The following is a 23,554-nucleotide window of genomic DNA, read 5'->3' as shown; positions in this document are numbered from 1 at the left end:
TGTAATATTTTTTTATATATTTTGATTATATACATATATATATATATTTAAATCTTATTTGTTTTTTAATTTTTTTTTTGACCTTTAAATTTTTTTTTTTATCACACTTTTTTTTCTTTAAATATATATCTATTTTTGTTTCACTTTTTTTTTTAATCCTTTTCTTATACGTATATTTTTTAATTTCTTATATATATATATTTTCAATGTCGAAGGGCTTAGCAAAATGGAGTCACTCCAAGTTTTATGTAGCAAAACGCTTCAATTACATGACAACATGGTTGACGGAATGTTGATGGCCAAGGGTCAGATCAAACTAGTTCTCTATAGTGGTGGAGTAGCCAGAGGATCAAACAACTCTGATACCAATGTAACGAACAAAGTTTGTATGCGCAACGAAATACTCAGAATATCTTGTACATGTAAGTATCCATTGTAGGATAAGTAATAGATATTATATAACTATTATTGAATATACAAGTGATGTCTGATTGGTACAAATGAGGCCCGATTATATACCTAGGTAGGTGCCTCTTCATGGAAAGTCATGCCCTCTCTTCATGGAAAGTCATGCCCCATTTAGACATGCCTCTTCAGTACTAATTACTAATTAACTAATCATTATTACAATTATCATCATTATATATATATATATATATATATATTATTAATAACACATTGATGGCAATACACTCCCCCTTTCAGAATTCTCTCCCCCTTTAACATCAATGGCAAATCGGGTGCTTTTCATGACAAACCTTTCCAACAAGTACTTCCCTGGTCATCGTGTTGCTTTCTTTGGACATGTTGCTCATGTTTCTGCCACTATCATCATGCTTCTCTTTCTATCATTAGGCTGCTCCCCCTGGCAATATGTTGCTTTTTTATTTATTATGTCATCGTCTTAGCAATGTCATAAGCTCCCCCTAATAGTATGCATGATTTTTTTTTAAAAATTGATCAACAATAGGAATTAATGCCTTGAGTGTTCAAGCCATATTCAATATGCTCTTCTTCTGGTACTGCCTCCTTCCTTCTCCAAACCTTTGTGATCCTTTTCCCTTGCTTGGTTGATGATTCTTCAAATTTAGGAACCCACTTTAAGTTACAATCATGAGCCATATGCCCAATATTATGGCATTTGAAGCACTCAGTTTTGTACAAGAATGATGAAGTATAATTTCTGTAGGTGTGCACATTGTATTATCTCCCTGCAATCTTATTCTAAAAAACTGATTGAATTCCTTATAGATGCCCTTGTTATATGCCCTGCAATCCTTTTCCATATGCCCAAAATTTGTACAAGAGTAACAATGACCAAAAAATATAGTATGATACCTGGAAACTGAGGATTGCCATTGTGCATCTTTGAAACTGTTTTGCCTTGAAGTTCCTTGATAATATTTATTGCTACCTGCAACATCAACATTTCTTCTTGGAGCATAGGTCTTTCCAATGTCATTTTGACTCTTTTCCTTGCTTCTGCTAGAGTTGGGGGTATTAGCACAACTTTGAAGCTTCTCCATGTTATTGTCTTTTGATGCATTAGGGTTTGCATCATTTTTGCTAGAAGATTCACCTGCATAACCAAGACCAGATTTATCAAGAGGAGACCTTTGATGACTTAGGATATCATCCAAGGTTTGAGAACTCTTTAGATTCTTGTTGATTTGATCAACTTCTTTCCTTAGAGAAACAATCTCTTCTTTCATCTTTTCACATTCTTCATCTTTCTTTGCTAGCTGGTTCTCCATTTCTTCCCTCATCCTTATTGCTTCACATGTTTGGTCCTTAAGATACATGACATCTGATTTCAATTTGAATATCTCTTCATCTTTTTCTTCTAGTCGACATGTCATGACATTTCTTTCCTTTTCTGCTTCATCACTTAATCCTTCTAGGAGGACTAAACCTTCCATTACATTTGGAACTCCTTGTGCTTGTTTCTTTGCTTCTTCTAGTTGAGCTTTAAGGGAGGAGATTTCTTTCTTATATTAACCAATTTTTGCTTCAAATTTGCACAAGCCCTCAAGTCTTTGTCGAAGATGATTTGACAAATTATCTTCCCTTCTTTTTGGTTTTTCTAGTTGGCTTGTCATGGCAATGACTTCTTCATTAAGCCTTGTGAGACCCTTATCTTTTTCATGTACTTCATGCTTTAAAAGAATAAGTTCCTTCTTCATTTTGTCAAGGTCATGATCAACATCTTGTACCTGCTTCTTGAGTTCCTCATTTTCCTTATTCAATTTGCTTATTTCTTCTAGAGCAACTTCAAGTTTTGCCTTGAGATCTTCTTTGAGGTCTTCTTCATTTTCTTCATCTTCTAGGTCTTCCTTGGTGTCTTTATCTACCTCCTTTGACTCTTGATTAACTTTGTGTTCTTGCCCACCATCTTCTATATTTGAGGTCACGAGCAAAAGTCCTTTTGAATGAAGATCTTGAAGATTTTCCCAAAGCTTTTTTGCTGAAGAGTATTTCTTCATCTTGACTTTAATAGGATTTGGTAAACTACTCAAGATTGCCTTAATTGCTCTTGCATTATATTCATTGGAATCCTCTTCCATTGTGCTTCCGGTAACCATTGATTCCCAGATTTTAGGGCCTTGAGCCATCAAAAAGAATTTCATTCTTTGTCTCCATGACTCATAGTTTGTCCCATCGAACAACAGGGATATCCTAACTTGATTTGCTTATGTTTTCATGGTTGAAGAAGAGACATCTTTAGAAGGATTGAAGACTTTCTTCCTTGGCTTTGCCATTTGTGTTCTAAGGAACTACCTTCTAGCTATTAGGCTGAGACTGAAGGTACTGGCTTTGATTCCAATTGTTGTAATGACGATTGCTGTTATAGCAAAACCCGCAGGTGTTAGTAAACGGACGCATCGCCAAAGTTAACAGATCCACGAGAGGCAGTTAAGCACATGTTGCGAAACACAAGGGGAGTGTTGGTTTATCCAACACCCAACAAGTACAAGGGAAACCATAATAAGGGAAGCCCATACTTGGGTGTATGAATGTACAAGGGAGCAATCGTGGTACATGAGTTACCCTGACCTTTGTTTTTCCACCCTTCTTCATATGCCTTTTGCCTTTTATTGATTTTTCTTTTATACTTGCTCGGGGCTTGAGGAGATGATCGCATGATGTGTAAAATATAGTAGTGGATACCCCCTTTAAGGTGGTGGGGCAGTTCATCGCCCATAAGGGGTTGGGACAATCGCGTGTTCCTTAATAATGAAAGGGGTCAATATGAGGGATCCTACGAACTAGGGTGATGGCCATAATGATAGGGGTAGAGCTCATGTTTGGATTTTGCCCATGTGCTAAATGTGTATGTCCTTGCCACCTTTTGCATTTTCTGGTACATTTCCTGTTGAGAGTGGCTAAATTATGTTTTTTCTTATTCTTTTAGCTGCATCAACCTCTGGGGCATTGTTCCATGCCCAACCCAAAGTGTGGACAAGGGGCAGGGGAGGCTAACTCCTTGTCGACCCAATGGATAAATGTGGATCTAGATGGGAAATATGGTGAATGGGGTTATAATGAGCTGTGGGGAGTGATGTATATGGTGTCAGGAAGCGGGACCACACAACCAAAATTAGCGTTTCCAATGTAGTGCCACCCCTAAAGCTACTATCTAATAAAGGAGATCCCATGGGACTATGATACAAGGCTAACCATCAAATTGGATAGAAGATACAAGAGTACAAACCAAACCCACTCTTTCCTCCGAATTCCCCCCCTAATCCGTGCCCAAAAGTGTCCATGCTAAGTAAACAAAAATACCCAACTACACAGTGAAAAGCCATACCTTTGGGGTTGGAAGACCCACCTTCAAACATACGATCATAACGGGTGGGCGAGGGAGCATATGGCTAGCTCAGGTGGCAGAGATAGTGGCACATCGAGCTATTTGGTAGCTGCAAGGGGTTGCTGGCTACTGACTTAGGACCATATAGGAGAAATTTTTTCTCCTATGGATACAACCCAAGGATGGTGGGTAATAGGTCCCATTTCAGTTTCCCAACCCATGATGAAACCACTTGCCAATCTTGTACAAGATCCAATGCGTCTCCTTACCTTCAGATATAGTAATTCATTAGTGCAATTGAGTGAATAAGCTTGTTAATCAAGGGCAAAAATGGAGACTTCATAGTAGATTTTCCTTCCAGATTTGGGGCTTTGAGCATGTAATGGTGTTACCACTCTAGGTAGGAGTTTTTAATAGACAACCCTATTAGGTTTTCCCAACCCCTAAAGGGAAGGACATGTCCAAGGTACATCCTTCAAGTGGTAGGTGTCATGTGAATAATGTTGAGGTGGATTGGGGCAAGAGGTTTCAAGGCCAAATGACATGGGCTCAAGGGTGGTAATAATGAGTGATGCCCACATATTTGGGTGTATGAATATAAGAGGGAGCAATTACAGTACATGAGTTATCTCAGCCTTTGTTTTTCCACCCTTCTTCATTTGCCTTTTTCCTTTTATTGATTTTTCTTTTATCTTACTACTGGAGGCTCCAAGGGATGAGAGCATGATGTGTATGATATAGCAATGATTACCCCCTTATGGTTGGGTGGTTCATAGCCCACCAAGGGTTGGAACATACATGGATTCCTTAATGATACAGGGGACACTCATAGGGACCCTAGGAACCAAGGTGATGGCCATAATGATAAGGGGTAGAGCTTATGTTTTTCTTTTGCTTACATGCTAAATTTTATTGTCTCGAACATCTTTTGCATTTTGTGGTAGATTTCCTTTTGTGTGTGGCCATATTATGCTTTTATCTCTTCATTTTTTAGCTGCATCAACCTCTAGGGCATTGTTCCAGGCCCGACCCAAACATGTGGACAAAGGGGGAGGGAGTACCAGAGCATTGTGGACAAAGGGGGAGGGAGTACCAGAGCCTTGTGGACCCAGTTGTCATGTTGACCCAGAGGGGGAGGATGATGAAATAGGAAGGGGAGGGGAGTGAAAACTGTGGAATGGGGAGATCCCACAAGACTAGGGTTGAGGATTAACCCCCTAGTTAAGGTAACAGAACAAGACTAGAATCAAAACCCTTCCTCCTTCCAAGTTACCCATAATTCATACCCATTTGTGCCCAAGAAAAACTAGCATAGACACTCAATTGCATGATGAAAGGCCATACCTTTAGGATTAAATGGCCCACGTTCAAACATACGATCTCGATAGATGGGTGAGGGGCACATGACTGGCTCAGGTAGCAGAGACATCTGGCACAACATCGGCTACACTAGCGACTATTAGGGGCTGCTGGCTGCCGATTGAAGACAAATGTAGGAGAAAATTTCTCATATGGGGTCACCCACTGGTGGTGGGTAACAATACCATATGCTCCTGCCTACTGAGCTTGCCATGTGGGCTATCAATGAGAAATCTTTCTTGAACCGAGAAGAAAACCCATCTACCTCAGCTGATCTATGCACATGATCCTTTCCTGACCCCTTATTCCTATTGGGACACTTAGTGGCACAGTGCCCAAACTTGTGGCAATGGAAGCACTTGATCTTGCTAAGATCTTTCTTCTTCTCGCCCTTCTGACTTGACTCGGTCTTTCCTTTCCCTTTTTGCCCTTGGCTTTTCTGCCTTTTCTTGCTAGGGAAAAGTTCTCCTCATCTTCGGTCTTTATTTATCTTCCAGCTCGTACCTCTTTCGATTTCTTCTTGGACATAGTCACTCCATAGCCTCTCCCATCTTGGTAGATTTTCTGTACCATTGATTGCATCCTGGAAATTCTCCCAAGACTTATCAAGTCCTAGAAATGCGAGACTCGCAAGGTCACTGTCTGCTACAGTCACACCCACTCCACCTAACTCATCTCGCACCTTAGTGAACTTCAAAAGATATGTGATGATGTGCTCTCCTCTTAGCTTCTCCTCGAGTGCAAGCTTCTTGACATCACTAGAACCTTGATATTGATCTAAGATTGCTTTAAACATCTCATATGTTGTCTTCTTCTCATGGAGATGATGAATAATATGATCTTTGATCCCCTCTAGAATGATCATCCTCACTTTAGTGTCATTCTTATTATCATGGATCAATTGCTAGGCATCTTGATGTGGAGCTATTGCCTGCTTCAAAGACTCGAGCACTCCATTATCTTCCAACACTATTAAGACCTGCTCCTTCCATGAGTAGAAGTTAGAGGCTCCCTCTCAACAATGATCTGCCCTTAGTCCTTGGAACGCCATACTGCTTATCCAAAGAACTGCTTTTCAAAACTCTAGCACTAGCCTTCCTGACTGATATGCACTCTACACTAACTGATCAACTTGGTGCTGGTATTTATGCCGATCTCTGCTCTAATACGTGTTAAATTTCCATGAAACTTTGCAATTATTTAGATGAATAACTGAAAACAAGGCAATTGAAAATTGCAACCAAATTTACTTTCACCAAGATACAAAGTTTCTTAACAATTTATAAGCAACAAAATAAAACACCAGAGATAAAAACACATCACACAAATTGACCAGCTTGTCTACGCAGGAAACCCAAATGGGAAACTTGCTTTCTGTTGACACCTAATCCGAAACGGATGGGTGAACTGGACAGTCATCAAGAAGATGAACTGATCCGTCATATGTATGTATATAAATAATAGATAGCTAATGAATAATATATTAGTTCTTTCTTCCGCTCATTTATTCTGGAGTTACCCTGGCTTGACATGGTATCAGAGCGCAAGTCCCAGATGGGATTCCTTGTAACTCCTCTGCCTGAAACGTCTGCCTGGCTATAACGCCTTTGTCTGCATAAACGTTAGTCTCTCTGCGCATATAGCGCTGCCACTGCTGAAGACTGCGCCCTCTGTCCTGACATTATCTGCGCATCAGTTTTGATTTCCCTGAGCGTTCTCCTTCTGTCCTGACATTCTCTGTCTTGACATTATCTGCGCATCAGTTTTGATTTCCCTGAGCGTTCTCCTTCTGTCCTGACGTTCTCTGTCCTTTGCATGAATGCTGAGACTTCATTGGTATCATCGTTTGTATCTCCGACTATCAGAGAGAACTCGTTTTCCTTCTTTGGTGCTCCCTTATTCTGTATCTGTGGCGGAAGCATTGTATGGAGTTGGCAAAGGAACTATGAATGGGCGTAATCGACGAGTTAGAAACAAACACTTTAACGCTGGTTTTATGCTGCCTGAGCGTTTGAATATACGGTGTGTATTGGTGTGTATTACGCAGTTTTATGCTGCCTGAGCGTTTGAATATACGGTGTGTATCAAGCTCATTCACGCTCCATTCATTCACGTTTGAATATACGGTGTGTATCAAGCTCATTCACGCTCCATTCATTCACGTTTGAATATACGGTGTGTATCAAATTCATTCACGCTCCATTCATTCATTTACGCTCCATTCATTCACGTTTGAATATATGGTGTGTATCAAGCTCATTCACGCTCCATTCATTCATTTACGCTCCATTCATTCACGCTCTCTTTCAATTCTATTAAATTCCACTGTATTACTCTTGGGCAAGCGGTTATCTCAAAGAGCTTTTGAATATTATTGATTGTTTGTCGATTTGGTGAGGGAATTCTAAAGACCATTGACTTATGCAACGATTACGATTCTTCGGCTTCTCATCATCACTCGCAGTTCAAGGCATCGAGTATTGATCTCTGCATATGATTGACAGACTTGTCCACGAGTTCCAGCTTCCACCTCAATTACTGGACATGAGTGAGGTATGGGATGGAGTTGCGGTTTGAGTTGAGCAAGGTGGTTCATTGTAATTTAGAAGGCGGTCAAATTGAATAGAGCAGGAAGTCGGAGGCGCGGATCAAACAAAGCACACCAGCGTCCCTTACTCCCCACCGTTTTAGAATTGCAAGAGTGCTTGTCTATAAATAGATGTTTTCTTTTCTCCGTTGGATTTACCGTTACTGATTTATTGACCATGACAAGGACATAGTATCAGAGGATTTAAATAGGCAGCGCATTTAAATAGGCAGTTGCACAGTTTTTTATAATGCTGTAAGCAGTTGCACAGTTTTTTATAATGCTGTATTGAAGCATAAAGTGTAGGCAGTTGCACAGTTTTTTATAATGCTGTATTGAAGCATAAAGTGATATAATATTTCAATGAAATTCTGATGCCTTCTGTCACACATTAGAGGGATTTGTAAAAAATATAGTGCATAAGGCTGTAAGGAAGTTTTCTTTTTTCAAGCAGAAATATTTTTTTTTTACAGAATGCATTCAATCATTTCTATGGTAGGAATAGTTCTCACTGGCAAGGAGAACTATTCTGAATGGTCCCGGATGGTAAAACACACCCTCATCTACAATGAGTTGTGGAAGGGAGTGTGTGTCGGAGAAGAAGACAAAGACCCTGTGCAGCCTACATCAGATAAAGAACTTGTCATTTGGGAAAACAAGAACAGCAAAGCCTATGCATTGATCGCAGCATCTGTAAATGAAGAAGTAAGTCGTCACATTTCATCCTATTCCACTGCCTTTGTAGCTTTACAAAAGCTGAAAGAACTCTATGATTCACATTCTGCACTTGAAGTTGTTCAGCTCATGATTAAACTCTTCACTCTTGAACTGAAAAATAATGATCCCCTTGCTCTTGCATCTGAAATAAGGTCTATAATGCATGATATTAAATCCACTAAGGTTGAGCTGGATATCTCTCTTATTGCCTTTCTCAAAGCACTCTATCCTACCTACTCTAATTATCTTGAGTCTTTACAAGCAAATGGAAATCTTAAAGACATAACCTTTGAGTCTCTTGTGAAAAAGTTTGCTGAAAGAGAGAAAGCCTTTGGAAAGAAAACAGTCCCTGAATCTTCTGAAGAGACTGTTTGCCTTGCTCATAAGGAAAAGCATCCTGCTCAAGATTCTACAAGAGGAAGAGGTGGACGAAGAGGAAGAGGAAGATACTTCAGAGGCAGGGGGGCAGACATTCTCAAGCAGAAAAGGCAGATCTGCATTGCATTCGCTGCAAACGAAATGGATCACATGATGCTTCTACATGCAAGTTACCATGGGACAAGATTGAGCAGAGAAGAAATCAGCAGAAAGGTAAAACTGATGACACAGACAAAGGTAAAGCACCTGAATCCGCTCACTATATTGAGGCACAATGTAACATTGGAGTAAATGAAGACTTGTTTAATGCTTCACTTGCTTCTTCAAAAAATGACTGGTTGCTTGATTCAGGAGCAACCTGTCATATGACTCATATGAAAGAATTTTTTGAAGATTTCACTGATAATGTTGATGGAGCAGTATACTTTGCAGATCAGTCAAAAATCAAGCCATCAGGGCTTGGCACAATCAGGCTTAAACTACCTGGTCTTCCAGACTTCCTTCTGGATCATGTTCTATATCTCCCACAGCTCAAAAGAAACTTGCTGTCCCTGGTCCACATCCGCTAGCAAGGTCACTCCATTCATATGTTTGATGGCAAGCTTGAGGTAAGAAAGGCATCTGACCACTCACTTGTCATGAGGGATATAGAAGAAGAAAGACTTCTTAAACTGCAAGGAACTTCTGCTCATGCACAATATTTCTCATCATGAAGAAGGTACACTTCCATCAAGTTTATTATGGCATGCTAGATTTGGACATTTAAACTATGATAGTCTCTGCTTGTTGAAGAAAAATGGTGTTGCTGGTTTGCCTACAATTCCTAGAAAACATAAGCAATGTGATGCTTGCATTCTAGGAAAACATAACAAACAGTCTTTTCATGATTCACATTCAAGAGCACATAGGAAGCTTGAACTCATTCATTCAGATTTATGTGGTCCAATGCCTGTTTCTTCTGCAAATGGAAATAAATATATCATGACATTTATTGATGATTACACCAGAATGTGTTGGGTTTATTTATTGAAGAACAAATCTGATTCTTTTCAAACATTCAAAAATTTTCATAAGTGGATTGAAAATGATGCACAATCTCATATTGGGTCTATTCGCATTGATAATGGAAAAGAATATACATCAAATGAATTTGAACACTATCTTTGCCAACATGGGATTAAACATCAAACAACTGTGCCTTATAATCCTCAACAGAATGGTGTAGCTGAAAGAATGAACAGAACAATTTTGAATATGGTACGATCCATGCTTTTCTTCAAAAATGTAAAAACAATGTTTTGGGCTGATGTTGTTCTATGTGCTGCATATATAAAGAATAGATGTCCATCTAGTGCTATAAGAAACAAAACTCCTTATGAATTGTGGTATGGACATGTTCCTTCGGTAAAACATCTCAGGATCTTTGGTTCCACCTGTTATGCTTTAATACCAAAGGTACATAGAAACAAACTTGGTGCTAGAAGTCGTAAGTGTATCTTCCTGGGGTATTCAAACACATCTAAAGCATACCGCCTCTATGATGAAGTAAATAAAAAGTTTGTTTTATCTAGAGATGTCATTTTTCTTGAATCATCCAAATCTGACAGTGTTGTTGAGCGGCAACTTGATCGCTTGGATAGATTCACACAACCGAAATCATTTCAAGAGTTTGATAATCAGATTCCACATCTTGAAGGGGGGATTCCTATACTAGATCAACATGTGGAATCTTCTTCTGAAGAACAATCTCCCCTGCATGACACTCCAACAACGGATGATGCTTTAAGTGATGTAATTGATAGAATTGGGAGACTCAATCTTGATTCAGACCCAACACAATCAACAGAGCAACCTGGACCATCTCAGAAAGGTCCCCCAAAGTGGCTGACAAAGACACTTGAAAGTGTTCATCCTGATGAAATTGGAAAAACAGGAACTAGAAATACAAACCAACAAGATGGAGGTGATGTAGATAACTCTAATTCACCTGTTGATATGGATGTTACTTATGATTGTGAATTGAACTTGTCTACAGATTTTGAACCAACTTCCTTCAAAGAAGCTGCTGCTCATGATGAATGGAAAGAAGCGATGCAGAAGGAATATGATGCCCTCATAAAGAATGGCACTTGGAAGCTGGTTGATCCTCCATTTGGAACCAAACCAATTGGCTGCGAGTGGGTCTACAAGAACAAATACAAAGCTGATGGCTCAATTGACAAGCACAAAGCTAGGCTTGTGGCAAAAGGTTTTGCACAGAAGGAAGGGGTTGATTATGAGGAAACTTTTGCCCCCACAGCAAAATGGGCCACCATCCGGACACTCTTTGCACTAGCTGCTCAGAACGGTTGGAAAGTCCATCAAATGGATGTAAAAACTGCATTCTTGAATGGAGATCTAAAAGAGAATGTTTTTATGTCCCAGCCTGAAGGATTTGCTGTGAAAGGACATGAACATAAAGTATGCAAACTTGTGAAGTCCTTGTATGGCCTCAAACAAGCACCACGAGCCTGGTATGAAAAACTAACTGAGCATCTTCTGAAACTCAACTTCAATCATTTTGATCTTAATGATGCAACTTTATTTGTCAAGAAAGTTGGCAAAACAGTGGTATATCTTGTGGTATATGTAGATGATCTTTTAATGACAGGGAACAATGAAAGCTATATTGCATCCATAAAGAAAGAATTAGGAAATTTTTTTGAAATGACTGATTTGGGCTATGTTCATTACTATCTTGGCATTGAAGTAACCCAACATCCAAAGTCCATATTTCTTTCTCAAAGGAAATACATTGGAGATTTGTTAAACAGATTTGGCATGACAGAGTGCAATCGTCTTTCTACTCCAATGGAACAAAACTTGAAGCTCACATCTATTGAAGGAAAGGAATTTGAGGATGCAACAAAGTATAGACAGCTTGTAGGAAGTTTCATCTACCTCTCTGCTACCAGACCAGACATTTCATTTGCTGTTGGAATCCTCTCCAGGTTTATGCAAAAGCCTTGTGAGGGACATTGGTCTGCTGCAAAAAGAGTTCTAAGGTACTTGAAGGGAACTCAAGACCTTGGAATCAAGTATACACAGGTGGACGACTTCAACTTGATTGGATACTGTGATTCAGACTTCGATGGAGACAGAAACTGGGGTATCTACTTCAGGATATGCTATGAGTCTTGGATCAGGAGCTGTCTCCTGGAGATCACGCAAACAATCAGTACCGACAGATTCCACAACAGAAGCAGAATATGTGGCAGCAGCTGAAGCAACGAAAGAAATTGTGTGGCTCAGGAAAATTCTTGAAGACTTGCAGGTAAAACAAATACAATCAACTCCACTCATGATTGATAACACCTCTGCAATAAAGTTGGCCAAGAACCCAAAGTTCCATGATCGTACTAAGCACATCAATACTAAATATCATCTGATCCGACATCATGTTGAGGCCAAAACAATCCATCTCCGTCATTGTTCCACAAACGAGCAAATTGCAGACATCTTCACCAAAGCGCTTGGAAGAGAAAAGCTTGAAAGATTCAGAACGATGCTTGGACTCACCAACATCCCTTCAGATTAAGGGGGGGAATGTTGACGCCTAATCCGAAACGGATGGGTGAACTGGACAGTCATCAAGAAGATGAACTGATCCGTCATATGTATGTATATAAATAATAGATAGCTAATGAATAATATATCAGTTCTTTCTTCCGCTCATTTATTCTGGAGTTACCCTGGCCTGACACTTTCTTTGTTGTGATATTTTATTGATTGAGCTTGAGCAATTGGATCTATTATAAAGCAATCTGTGTCTCTTACAACACTCTTTTTATTCAAAAGAAAAAAACAATATTTTTCATTGATAATTACAAAAGACGGTTACATATCCATAGTTTTGTTAAGCAACATTGCCCCCTAATTGCCTTAAAATACTAAGAACAATGACTGAAAGCATACATGATGGGACATGGAAAACAGATCAAAACTGAACCAAAATGGCAATATGGCCAACAAGACAACCATATGAAAAACTCTAACCTTAAGTCCCTGCAGCATACAAAGTAATCCCAGAGATGTAACCTGCAGATAAATTCTTCAGAAGAGAAAATACTGAAGGGAAGAGACAAAACAAGCCGACATCAAAATAGAAAAGTCTTGGAGCTACTAATAGTCTTTGGTCAAAATGTCAAAACCCAACTGCCCTGCCCAGAGAGTGGCTCCACGCTTAGAAAGATTGTTCGCTATTTGATTTTGCTCCCTGAAAATATGGCAGAAAACCATCTCCGAGAACACTCTTGTTCTCGTGCTAAACTAGCCTTGACTCGCTCTGCAAACCTTGATCCTCGCTCCTTGATCTTTGTGCACTAGCAGCCCCTATTTCCTTGTGCACTAGGTCCCTATTTCCTAGTGCACAAGGGCCCCTATTCTCTTGCACATAATTTCTTCTATTCTATTGCGCATGATAGTTGTTCAATTCTATGAATACACACAACAAAGATGGTCTCACAAACTTGTAATGAATTATGCCTTCATCCTTCTCTTTATAGGTAAACTTCGATCCATGCAAGGATGCATAGCTTAATTTAGATCAAGAGTTCTGATTGTGAGTTAACTGTGAGTGTTACTTGCTCTCTTTCCAATCAACACTTGGAGTCTTAACTCGTTCTTCCTTCAATCGAGATTGAAGACTAACTCGCTCTAACTAAACTTGTAATTGCCACCTTGTTTTGTAGTCAAATTGATGAACACTCCACTTAACTGAAGCACCAACTCTACGCCTACAATCTTCATGATCATTCCAGTAAAATAGAAATAAACTCATAGAAACTGAATTCTAATTCATGAGCTCGTACTCATGCTAAGAGAAAGACAAACTCGTGGTCTTTCTGGCTAAGGCACAAGCCATAAGACCTTCCATGCTACATTTTCAACATTGATGACATCCATAGCTTAGGTCGAACTTGGTTATCCAACAAATTATTGATCTTAGGAAAGGGATAATGATCCTTGAGGATGATTTGTTATGTTCTAACAATTCTTACAACTGCTTCTTCATCTCATCTAACTCTAATGTGGTTTGTCTATATAGTCCTATCTTTGGTAGACGAAAATATAGTAGAAACTATATCTTGTGCTTTGCTTCCCCCTTGGGTGGAATAACTTTTGTCCCCTGTAACACTTCTATGTGCACATGCAAAAGGCCTTCTAGCTCACACTTCTATTCATTAATACATTGTTTCAAGGATTCCTTTGCACCCATTAAGTCGATGTCATTTTGGTTCTGTCTCAATTAGAGAAGTACATACTTCTTGCTCGAGCCAATCAATCCCTTAGCTTAATGGGCACTCACTAGAGATATCTTAGACTTTCCCTTATGTGCATTTATGGTAAAAATATTTTCCATCCTGGACTAAGTGGTATTGGTTTTCCATCTCATGAAGATGAAGACCCTAATAAACATGTAGGAACTACCAAAAACTACATTGTAGGCATCAAGAGGCACTGCATTGACTTCGACTTCATTAATAAAATGTACACAAATAACAAATTGAAGATTACAATACTTGGTAACATTTTACTATACATCCTTATTCACCATCCCAAATGGAATGGATGAGAGTTATCATGCATCTCTAAGCCAAGGTTGCTTACTATGTCTTCCACAATGTGGTGCGCTTGTGAATCAGTATCAAACAGAGTATTTACCTTATTCTTCATATGGAACAAATTCTTAATCTCTAATATCTATATCTTCTTTATGATGTAGGTTATAGGTTCACCTCCTTTTGCATTGTTTGTAGACAATTTTTTTATTTGGATTTAAGTTGCATTTGATTTCTTTTCGTGCTCCCACACCAGAAAATTCTTCATGGCATGCTCCTACTTGTGGTTTTTGGGATTCATATCATAATGCAACTTCCAACATTATTCTTTAGTGTGACCGACCATCGATGTTGCAAGGTCCCAATGGTTGTCAGGTCCTTGTACACATATGCAAGTGACAATCTTCTTCTTTTCACCTTTCCAATTCTTCTTCCCCTTATCGAAAGCTCCATATTGGTTTTAATGCTTTGTTGCCTCTTTTTATTTTCATATTCATTGCACATTATACACAATGAAATTGACTTCATTGCCGAAACCAATGATTCAACTTATTTTGTGTCTGCCTCACCATTGTAGGTGTTGATCAGTCAATCTTCACTTCCACTTTAAACAAGTTTCGAGAAGATAAGTCACTGTAGTTACCTTTATCGAGTTTTTATTCTTGCTTCTCTTCCCTCAACTCCTCATGATCTTTGTGTTTCTCATAAGATTCAAGTTGCTTCAAAAATGGGTGGATTCTTTTTATCAAGAGTGACCATGAATAAGGCCATAATCGTGAAAATGCAGTCACTTGAGATTCAAACTGGAGCAGATAATTGACATAAGAAATATATATTTTATTAATAAATTGAATGATGATGATACAATTGTGGGAGGTCCCTGGCTTAAATACTGCCTTGGGTGCCTCTTGGTGAATGGGCATGATCTGATCTTTGATCATGCCCTTTGCCTAGTTTAACTAATAACTATAATACTTAATTAATTTTTTTACATAACATTGCCTTCCTCTTGAAAAGATGCTTTGTCCTCAAAGCATACATAACGACGGGTGTTGTTGACGAAACACTTCTGTCTCCCAAGAAGCTTCTTCTTTTGGTAAGTCCTTCCACTTGATCAAGTATTCTTTGATTACTCGTGATCACAACTTCTTTTCCCTGATGGAGATGATACCTTCTGGCTCTAGAATAACCCTTCCTTTGTCATCTAAAGTCAGAAGTGTTGTTTGTGCTGATTGATGTTCACCAAGTGCCCTTTTAAGGCAAGATACATGGAAAACGTTGTGAACACAACTTTTATCGGGAAGGCTTAAACTGTATGCTACTTGGATGATCTTTTTGTTGATTTGGTAGGGTCCATAAAACCTTGGTGCCAATTTGTTCTTTCCCCTTTGTTTTAAGGACAACTGCTTGTAAGGCTGGAGTTTAACAAATACCCATTCTCCAACTTCAAATTCTCTCTCGGTTCTATTTTGGTCAGCTTGCTGCTTCATACGATTCCTTGCATTATTTAGATTTTCTTTTAGAGTTTGGACGACTTTTTGGGTTTCTTCTAACTGGTTTTTAACAGTTGGAAGCTTCGTCTCGATGATAGCAAAGTCCTTCCATTTTGGAGGTTCGTAACCGTACAAAGCTTGAAATGGAGTCATTTTCGCTGACGTGTGGTAAGTGGAATTGTACCACCATTCAGCGAGATGTAACCATTGAACCCACTTATTTTGTTTGTTTGTGGCATAACAACATAAGTAGGCTTCTAAACATTTATTGACAACCTTTGTTTGGCCATCCATTTGAGGATGGTAAGCTGAACTCATGTTGAGGTAGGTTCCTATATGTTTGAAGAATTCCTTCCAAAAATTACCCTTAAATTTGGCATCTCTATTGCTCACAATGACCTTGGGAAATCCATGTAATTTGTAAACATTTTTGCAAAATATCTCAGCGATTTGTTTTGTTGAGTCTGATTTCCTCATTGCAATAAAGTGAGCATACTTGGTGAGTCTGTCGACTACTACAAGAATTTTATCCTTACCATCAGACACAAGTAAACCTTCAATAAAGTCCATTGATATTTCCTCCCATTTCTGATTCAGGATGTTTAAGGGATGAAGTAGTCCGGGTGTCATAATATTTTCATTTTTATTCCTCTAGCATTTATCGCATTCTGCTACATATTTTTGAATATCATTACTCATTCCCTTCCAAAAGAATGACTGGCGTGCATTATAGTAGGTTTTAAAGAATCCTACATGTCCGACTGACAGTGAATCATGCGACTCTTTGAGAACCTTGATTTTAAATTTGGAATTTGCATTTAGATAAATTCTTCCTTTGTACCTTAAATTATTGTTCTTCCATTCAAATTTTGAATTTTGAGGAAGATTATTGATTATAGCACTTGTTTATGGATCTTTTGCATATTCACTTCGAATCTCATTAAGCCATTCGGGAACAACCACTGAAACTGCGAGTAATGATGGTTCTTCGTCTTTCCTCGACAAAGCATCAACTACTATGTTATCTTTCCCTTTCTTGTGTAATATATCCATGTCAAAGGTAGTGATTTTTTCTATCCATTTTTGTTGTTCTGTAGATAGCGTTTTCTGCTGGAGGAGATGTTGAAGACTGTTATGATCTGTTCGTGTTTGGAACTTACTTCCCAAGAGATATTGTCTCCATTTGGCTAATGTGTGCATAATAGCAAGCATTTCCTTGTTGTATGTAGACTTGAGACGTTCTTTCTTATTGAGCTTCTTGCTTTCAAACGCGATTGGGTGACCATCCTGCATTAGTACTGCTCCTATGCCAAAACTTGAAGCATCACATTCAATTACAAATGGTTTTGAGAAGTCTGGAGTTGCCAATACAGGGGCATTAGACATAACTTCCTTCAAGTCTTCAAAACACTTTTCTGCTTCATCATTCCATCGAAATGAGTTCTTCTTTAGAAGGTTCGATAGGGGTGTGGTTATATGGGCATAGTTTTTAATAAATCTTCGATAATACCCGATCAACCCTAAGAATCCTCTTAGCTTAGAGATATTAGCTGGTTTGGGATCTACATTTACTCCTTGATCTTATTAGGATCTACTTTTACTCCTTCCTTGGATATTATATGTTTGAGATATTCTACTTCTTCCTTCCCAAAAGTGAATTTGGACTTCTTGGCATAGAACTGATGCTCTTCCAATACAGTAAGAACTTTCTCCAAATGTTGTAGGTGCTCCTTCCAAGTTTTATTGTAAATTAAAATGTCATCAAAGAACACTAACACAAACTTCCTTAGATATGGATGAAATAACTCGTTCATAGTGGCTTGGAATGTTGCTGGTGCATTGGTTAACCCAAAAGGCATTACTTTAAATTCGTAATGACCTTCATGTGTTCAGAACACAGTTTTTGCTATGTCTTCCAACCTTATTCTGATTTTGTAATACCTTGACCTTAAGTCCAATTTTGAGAAGTATTTATCGCCATGTAGTTCATCCAACATTTCATCGATAAAAGGAATTGGAAACTTGTTTTTAATTGTTATTTTATTTAGTCCTCGATAATCGACGCATAATCTAAATGATCCATCTTTCTTTAGAACTAATACCATTGGAGAAGCATACGAACTTTTACTTTTTGTGATGATGCCACACTTTAAAAGATCTTGGACTAATCTCTCAATTTCAGCTTTTTGATGATGTGGATATCGATACGGTTTGATGTTGATGGAATTTGATCCTGCTTTGACTTCTATTGTATGCTCGATTTCTCTTTGAGGAGGCATCTTCGTCGGAAGGTCTTGGAATACTTTTTCGTGCTTTTGAATTAGCTCTTGGACTTCTGGTGCTCCTTTATTGACCAAACTCAAAGTTAACATTTCTAATTGATGACATTGTACTACATAAGGTGGTGCTCCCTTCCAAATCATTTTCATCATCTGGGATGTTTATACAATTTGGTTCTCAGGTGGCTGGAACCCATATAACTTGTATTTCTACCCTTCCCATTTAAATTTTATAAATTGCTTTTGATGATTGGAAGAGTAAGTGCCTAGGGTTTGTAGCCATTGGATACCTAAGACCACATCCATTCCTAATGGTACAGTGTAGAACGAAGATTATAGATTAAAGTCTTGAATCTGTAATTTGACTTTATGGCATTTCCCTACCTTTTCAATTTTTTTACTGTCAGCTACCATGACTTTCATGTTGGGCATGGGGAATGTGAAAATGTTGAGTCTCTTCGCCATGGTTGAGTAAGAAAAATTGTGGGTGCTACCGGTATCAATCAAAACCATTACATTGTTCTTCTTGATATGTACTTTTAATTTTGATGTCTAGGGCTGTGATATACCTGTCGTAGCCGATAATGATACTTGTGGGATGCTCTCGTCATCTAGTTCTGAAGAGAATTATGGGGAATCTTCGATTTCTTCTACGTCTGATTCATCACTATCTAAATCATTAGTTGCTTCACATTTATATAGGTTCTTCGTCTCTTTCGTTTTAGCACACCTATGTTTAGGGTCCCATTTTTCGCCACAACGTTTGCACTTGCCCTCTTTCATTCTTTGCATTTCCAAGTTAGTTTTTTCTCCTTCATGAAGATGTGGTGGAACATATTTTGTGTTATCCGTGTTCGTGGCTTGGGAAAATCTTCGTCTCGAATATACTCTTTCAACCTTCGACCACTGCATTTTTTCGTGTTTCTTTTCAGCAACTTTTGCCTTCTGTCTGGCTACCTCTATAGAAGTGATGTCATGAAGCTCAAGCTCAGCCTGGAGATGGGGTTTAAGTCCCATGGTGTACGATTGAATGAGACGAGTTTATGATAATCTAGGTACTCGTGTAGCTAAAGTTTCCCATTCTCAAGTGTATTCGTCCACATCTCCTTTTTGTTGCAATCTAGTGAGTGCTGAGAAGAACTCTTCTTCCTTGACACCTTGGAACCTTTTAAAGAATGCATTTTTGAATTTCCTCCAACTGATAGCAAGTGTTGTCTTTTTCCACCACATATACCAATTATATGCTTCGCCTTCCATTTGCATGGAAGCATGCCTAATCTTTTCGTCATCATTGTCAATACTGTAAATCTCGAAATATTCTTCTGCTTTATTGAACCAAGCAACACTGCATTTTTCGTTATCGTCAAATTTGGATAGCTCAAGTTTTGCTCTTCGTTGATATGTAGTTATTGACAAAGCGAAGAAGTGGTATTGATTTGAAAACGACATATTGGTGTATAGATTCCAAAGCTACTTATTTTGAAAATTCGTGTTGTTATTTTCTTGATTAGGCATGGAAGATGTCTTTAGAGATTCAGGTTTCTCATGTGAGTTTGACGAATCTGGAGAATTGAGATGTTGAGTAGCTTCATTATTCTGGGGTATTTGATTGGGTGTAATCTTCATCCTGTTACAAATACAGGTCAACATCACCATTGCTTGATCCACCTTAACTGAAAGGTCTGCCTGATCCTTTTTAAATTCATTCTTGTTCTGCTCGAGTTGACTCTCTATTCTCTTTGTTGTGTCCTAGAGTGATTCGATTTTTTTGCCATGTTCGGTCACTTTAGCCTCGAGATCTATCAATTTTTTATTGAATCAACCATCAACATCGATGAAGACAACGAGTAGGTCTGAGGTGGAGTATATTTCTCCAGCTTAACTCTTTTTCTTAACTTGATCCTATTTTTTTAAAATAATAAAACTATATAATAATATAATACTAGTTATATATATAAAACTATATAACCTTAGCTATAGTTATATAACTATATAACCTTCGGATCAATTGAACGCAACTTGATTTGGAGAATGTGTCGGATAGTCAGACGATGGTCAAGTCGATTTGGAGAATGGGTTAGACGGTTGGACAGTGGTCAGGGGAGAGCGAAGGAAAGGGATGCAATTTGGAGAATATGCGGAATGGGTGGTTGGTGGTCGAAGGAATAGGGACACAACAACAGGGCGGTGGACGAAAGCTAGTCACAACGGTTGGGAGAGATGCGGATGTCCGAATTGGAAGAGTTGCGGATGCGGAAGGGAGTGGTGTGTAACGATGATGGACCAGTGTGGAATTGTGATGCGTGTGTAAGACAGAAACAACGGACGAGATGAGGGTGGTGACAGGGTTACAACAACGGACAATATTGTATGTAGTTGACATCTTGGTGTAGCGATTTTGCCGGAAGACCGAACTCGCTCTGATACAAGATGGAGCAGATACACTCAATAATTGACATAATAAATATATATTTTATTAATAAATTGAATGATGATGATACAATTGTGGGAGGCCCCTGGTTAAATATTGCCTCGGTTGCCTCTTGGTGATAGGTTAACTAATAATTATAGACTTAATTAATTTTTTTACATAACACAAACCTTGCAAATCTTAACTCCCGTTCCTTACCATGGCCCTTTCCTTGAGTTCATCCTACATATCTGAGGCTTGCAACTGCTTCTTAACCCTTCTTATGCTGATCTCCAAATCTACAGGGTGTAACTCTCCCTTGGATTTTGACTTTTTGAGCTGGCTAAGCATATAATGCACTCTATTCACACAAAAGCCCAAACAAAACCGATTCTGATACCAATGTGATATGTAAATCATCTTGGATATTCTGTTTGTCAGCTCACCAAATCAGATCTTAAACTTACAGCCATGACAGTGAGCCTATGCTTGGGTGCGCAACTATTCTCTTCACATTTTTAGCGATTTTGCAGAAAATTGAACATGGAACTATTCAATTACAGCCTTTTCGGTTCTCAACTGCTGAGAAATTAAAACAGAACTACCACAGTGCACAGTGTAGCATCATAAGCACAATATTTACATTGGGAAATCCAATGTGGGAAAAGCCAACCAGAAATGAAGGATTGTGCCTTTCTTCTTTTATATAAGGGAGATCACAATACAGATTACAGAGAGGTCCAAACTCGCTGCAAAGATACGAGACTGTTCCACCACCATCCTCTATAAATTGTTTCTCCCACTCTGCTCTGCTAGTTTAATCTCCACATTTACTGCTCATAATATGGAACAATTATGGGAGAGAAAGTAAGCTGGACATGTTTTCCCCACTTGCTAGGTTTTCAATGACTGCAATTAGCATTAGGTTAGGGTTTCAGAATTTTTTATGATGCTTATGGAAATCTCTATTGGACTCTAAGCATAATGAACCCTGCATGGATGAGTCATACGGGTCTGACATGGCTTCCACATTTGCCTGTCGGGGAATAATGATGGTGATTTTGCCAGGGCCATAACTGTGAGATGTGAGGTCCATATAATAGCTCCATTTTGGCTTGGTTGGACCTTTGGTAAGCATTATCTGTAGCAGGACCAAAAACTGGTGTTTAGAGCCCGAAAAATGTGCCAGATCTTCAGCTCTTAAAAATTGTCAAAGTCTGGACCATTTTTTGATGTCCCAAATTATATTCTTCTCCATATCAGAGCATCAGTAAAGAAATATCACATTTGTCAAGAGCCATTTTGGATCATCTGGGAATTCTTTGACCTTTGTTGTTCTTTATATCTCTGTGAGAGAAATAAATCCATTAAAAAAAAAGCTAATGACCTAAAGAAAAACCAAGCAAGCCAGTGATAACATTAGATTGGCTTCTCAGAATAAAGATACGGTTAAATACAGTTTTGACTAATTTATCATTGCAGGAATTATTTGTTGGGATGTTGTTTTCTTCTTGTGTGCTTATTATTTTTCTTCTCAGGGTTTTAATGCAACAATGACTGCACAAGTTGATACACCTGGTAGAAGAGGTCATGATCAAATCAAAGAGATGAAGCTCCGTTTGCATCCTGATCTGGGTGAAACCCTTTCAGTTTTATGTAAGGATCCAAAAACTACTATAGTTGTGCTTAGCGGAAGTGAAAGAAATGTCTTAGATGAGGTATAAACTCAACCCTTACTCAGATAGTTATTGTGAAATATTTCCTAAGCTTCCTACTTACATGACACATTCATATAGAATTTTGGCGAACTCGACATGTGGTTAGCAGCAGAAAATGGTATGTTTCTGCGCCATACGAAAGGAGAATGGATGATCACAATGCCAGAATATCTTAATATGGACTGGATGGAGAGTGTAAAGGTATGTTCCTGTAGTTTTTGTTTAAAATTAGGTTGGTCAACCAGGTCACCAGCATGTGCTGTACCAATAACAATTTTTTTCTAAAGAAATTAATAGAAATTTGAAATTTTGAAAATGAAAATCCTTCTCTAGAGATTCAGGGCTGTTTATCTGTCTGGGACTGGCACATCAAGTATAATTTTGGAGAAAACTAAATGATCCAAAGATAATGTATAGGCCAAGTTTCTCTCCACTTAACTGAGGCTGTACCATCTGCAGCTTGTTTTTGATTATTTCAAAGAAAGGACACCTCGATCGTATGTTGAGGTTCGAGAAACTTCTTTGGTTTGGAACTATAAGTATGCAGGTAGTTATTCTATGATTTCCTGTGTTTTCTCACTTTTATACGAAACCTTTGTCTGCTTTATAACTTGAAGAATGTTTTATTTCTTAAATAATCCCGAAGTGTTAGCTTTTGGTTTTGCAGATGTTGAATTTGGCCGAGTTCAAGCACGTCATATGTTACAGCATTTATGGACTGGTCCGATATCAAATGCTTCTGTTGATGTTGTTCAAGGTAGCCGGTCTGTTGAGGTCCGTTCAGTTGGTGTTTCTAAGGTGCGGTGCCAGTGGCTTGGATCTCCCTGATACATTCAATCAGGAGGAAATTTTTTCAGCTCTTTTGTCATATTCATTTTCATTTCTCCTGTTTATTTTTGTTTATTCTTTTTAATCTCCTTAGTTCAGTCTCCTGCAGACATCTACTTCTTTATGTCACTTAATATTAGCAAATAAATAGACTTAGAGATTGCTGTGATTGCGGTGTCTATGGACAGTACTTAGGAGCAGATTATAGACCTTAACTAGCAGATTATCAGTTGCCTTTCTATCACTCAAGGAGGGGTGCAGAATGTTGGCGTTAGCAGCATCTTCAAAATGACCAATTTTTTCACTCAATTTAAAATTCCAGAGTATATTACATTTATTTGAAAGAAATATTTTAGAAAAATCATAGGGCCTAT

The 23,554-nt window shown here is 38.4% G+C and overlaps 1 protein-coding gene across 6 annotated transcripts in view; it reads left to right on the top strand.

Moving 5' to 3' along the window:
* The window catches only part of LOC149226774 (alpha,alpha-trehalose-phosphate synthase [UDP-forming] 1-like), a 281,795-nt gene that overhangs the window by 204,441 nt on the left and 53,800 nt on the right, over positions 1 to 23,554 (top strand). For 3 of the 6 annotated variants that reach the window (XM_089377597.1, XM_089377595.1, XM_089377599.1), the window contains exons 11-14: positions 22,173 to 22,352; positions 22,431 to 22,553; positions 22,812 to 22,899; positions 23,005 to 23,150. The exons of 1 other annotated variant lie outside the window; for it this stretch is intronic. In XM_089377597.1, coding sequence (XP_089233723.1) covers positions 22,173 to 22,352; positions 22,431 to 22,553; positions 22,812 to 22,899; positions 23,005 to 23,150 — 537 coding nt within the window. The remainder of the gene's footprint in view (positions 1 to 22,172; positions 22,353 to 22,430; positions 22,554 to 22,811; positions 22,900 to 23,004; positions 23,151 to 23,554) is intronic. 2 more of the 6 variants (XM_089377596.1, XM_089377598.1) reach the window with 2 other exon arrangements.

This window comes from Pinus tabuliformis, chromosome J (genome assembly GCF_031772625.1).
Source record: "Pinus tabuliformis cultivar Carrire ecotype Pingquan chromosome J, CPIR1, whole genome shotgun sequence".
NCBI lineage: Eukaryota > Viridiplantae > Streptophyta > Pinopsida > Pinales > Pinaceae > Pinus > Pinus tabuliformis.
This window is presented reverse-complemented; position numbering and strand designations above follow the sequence as displayed.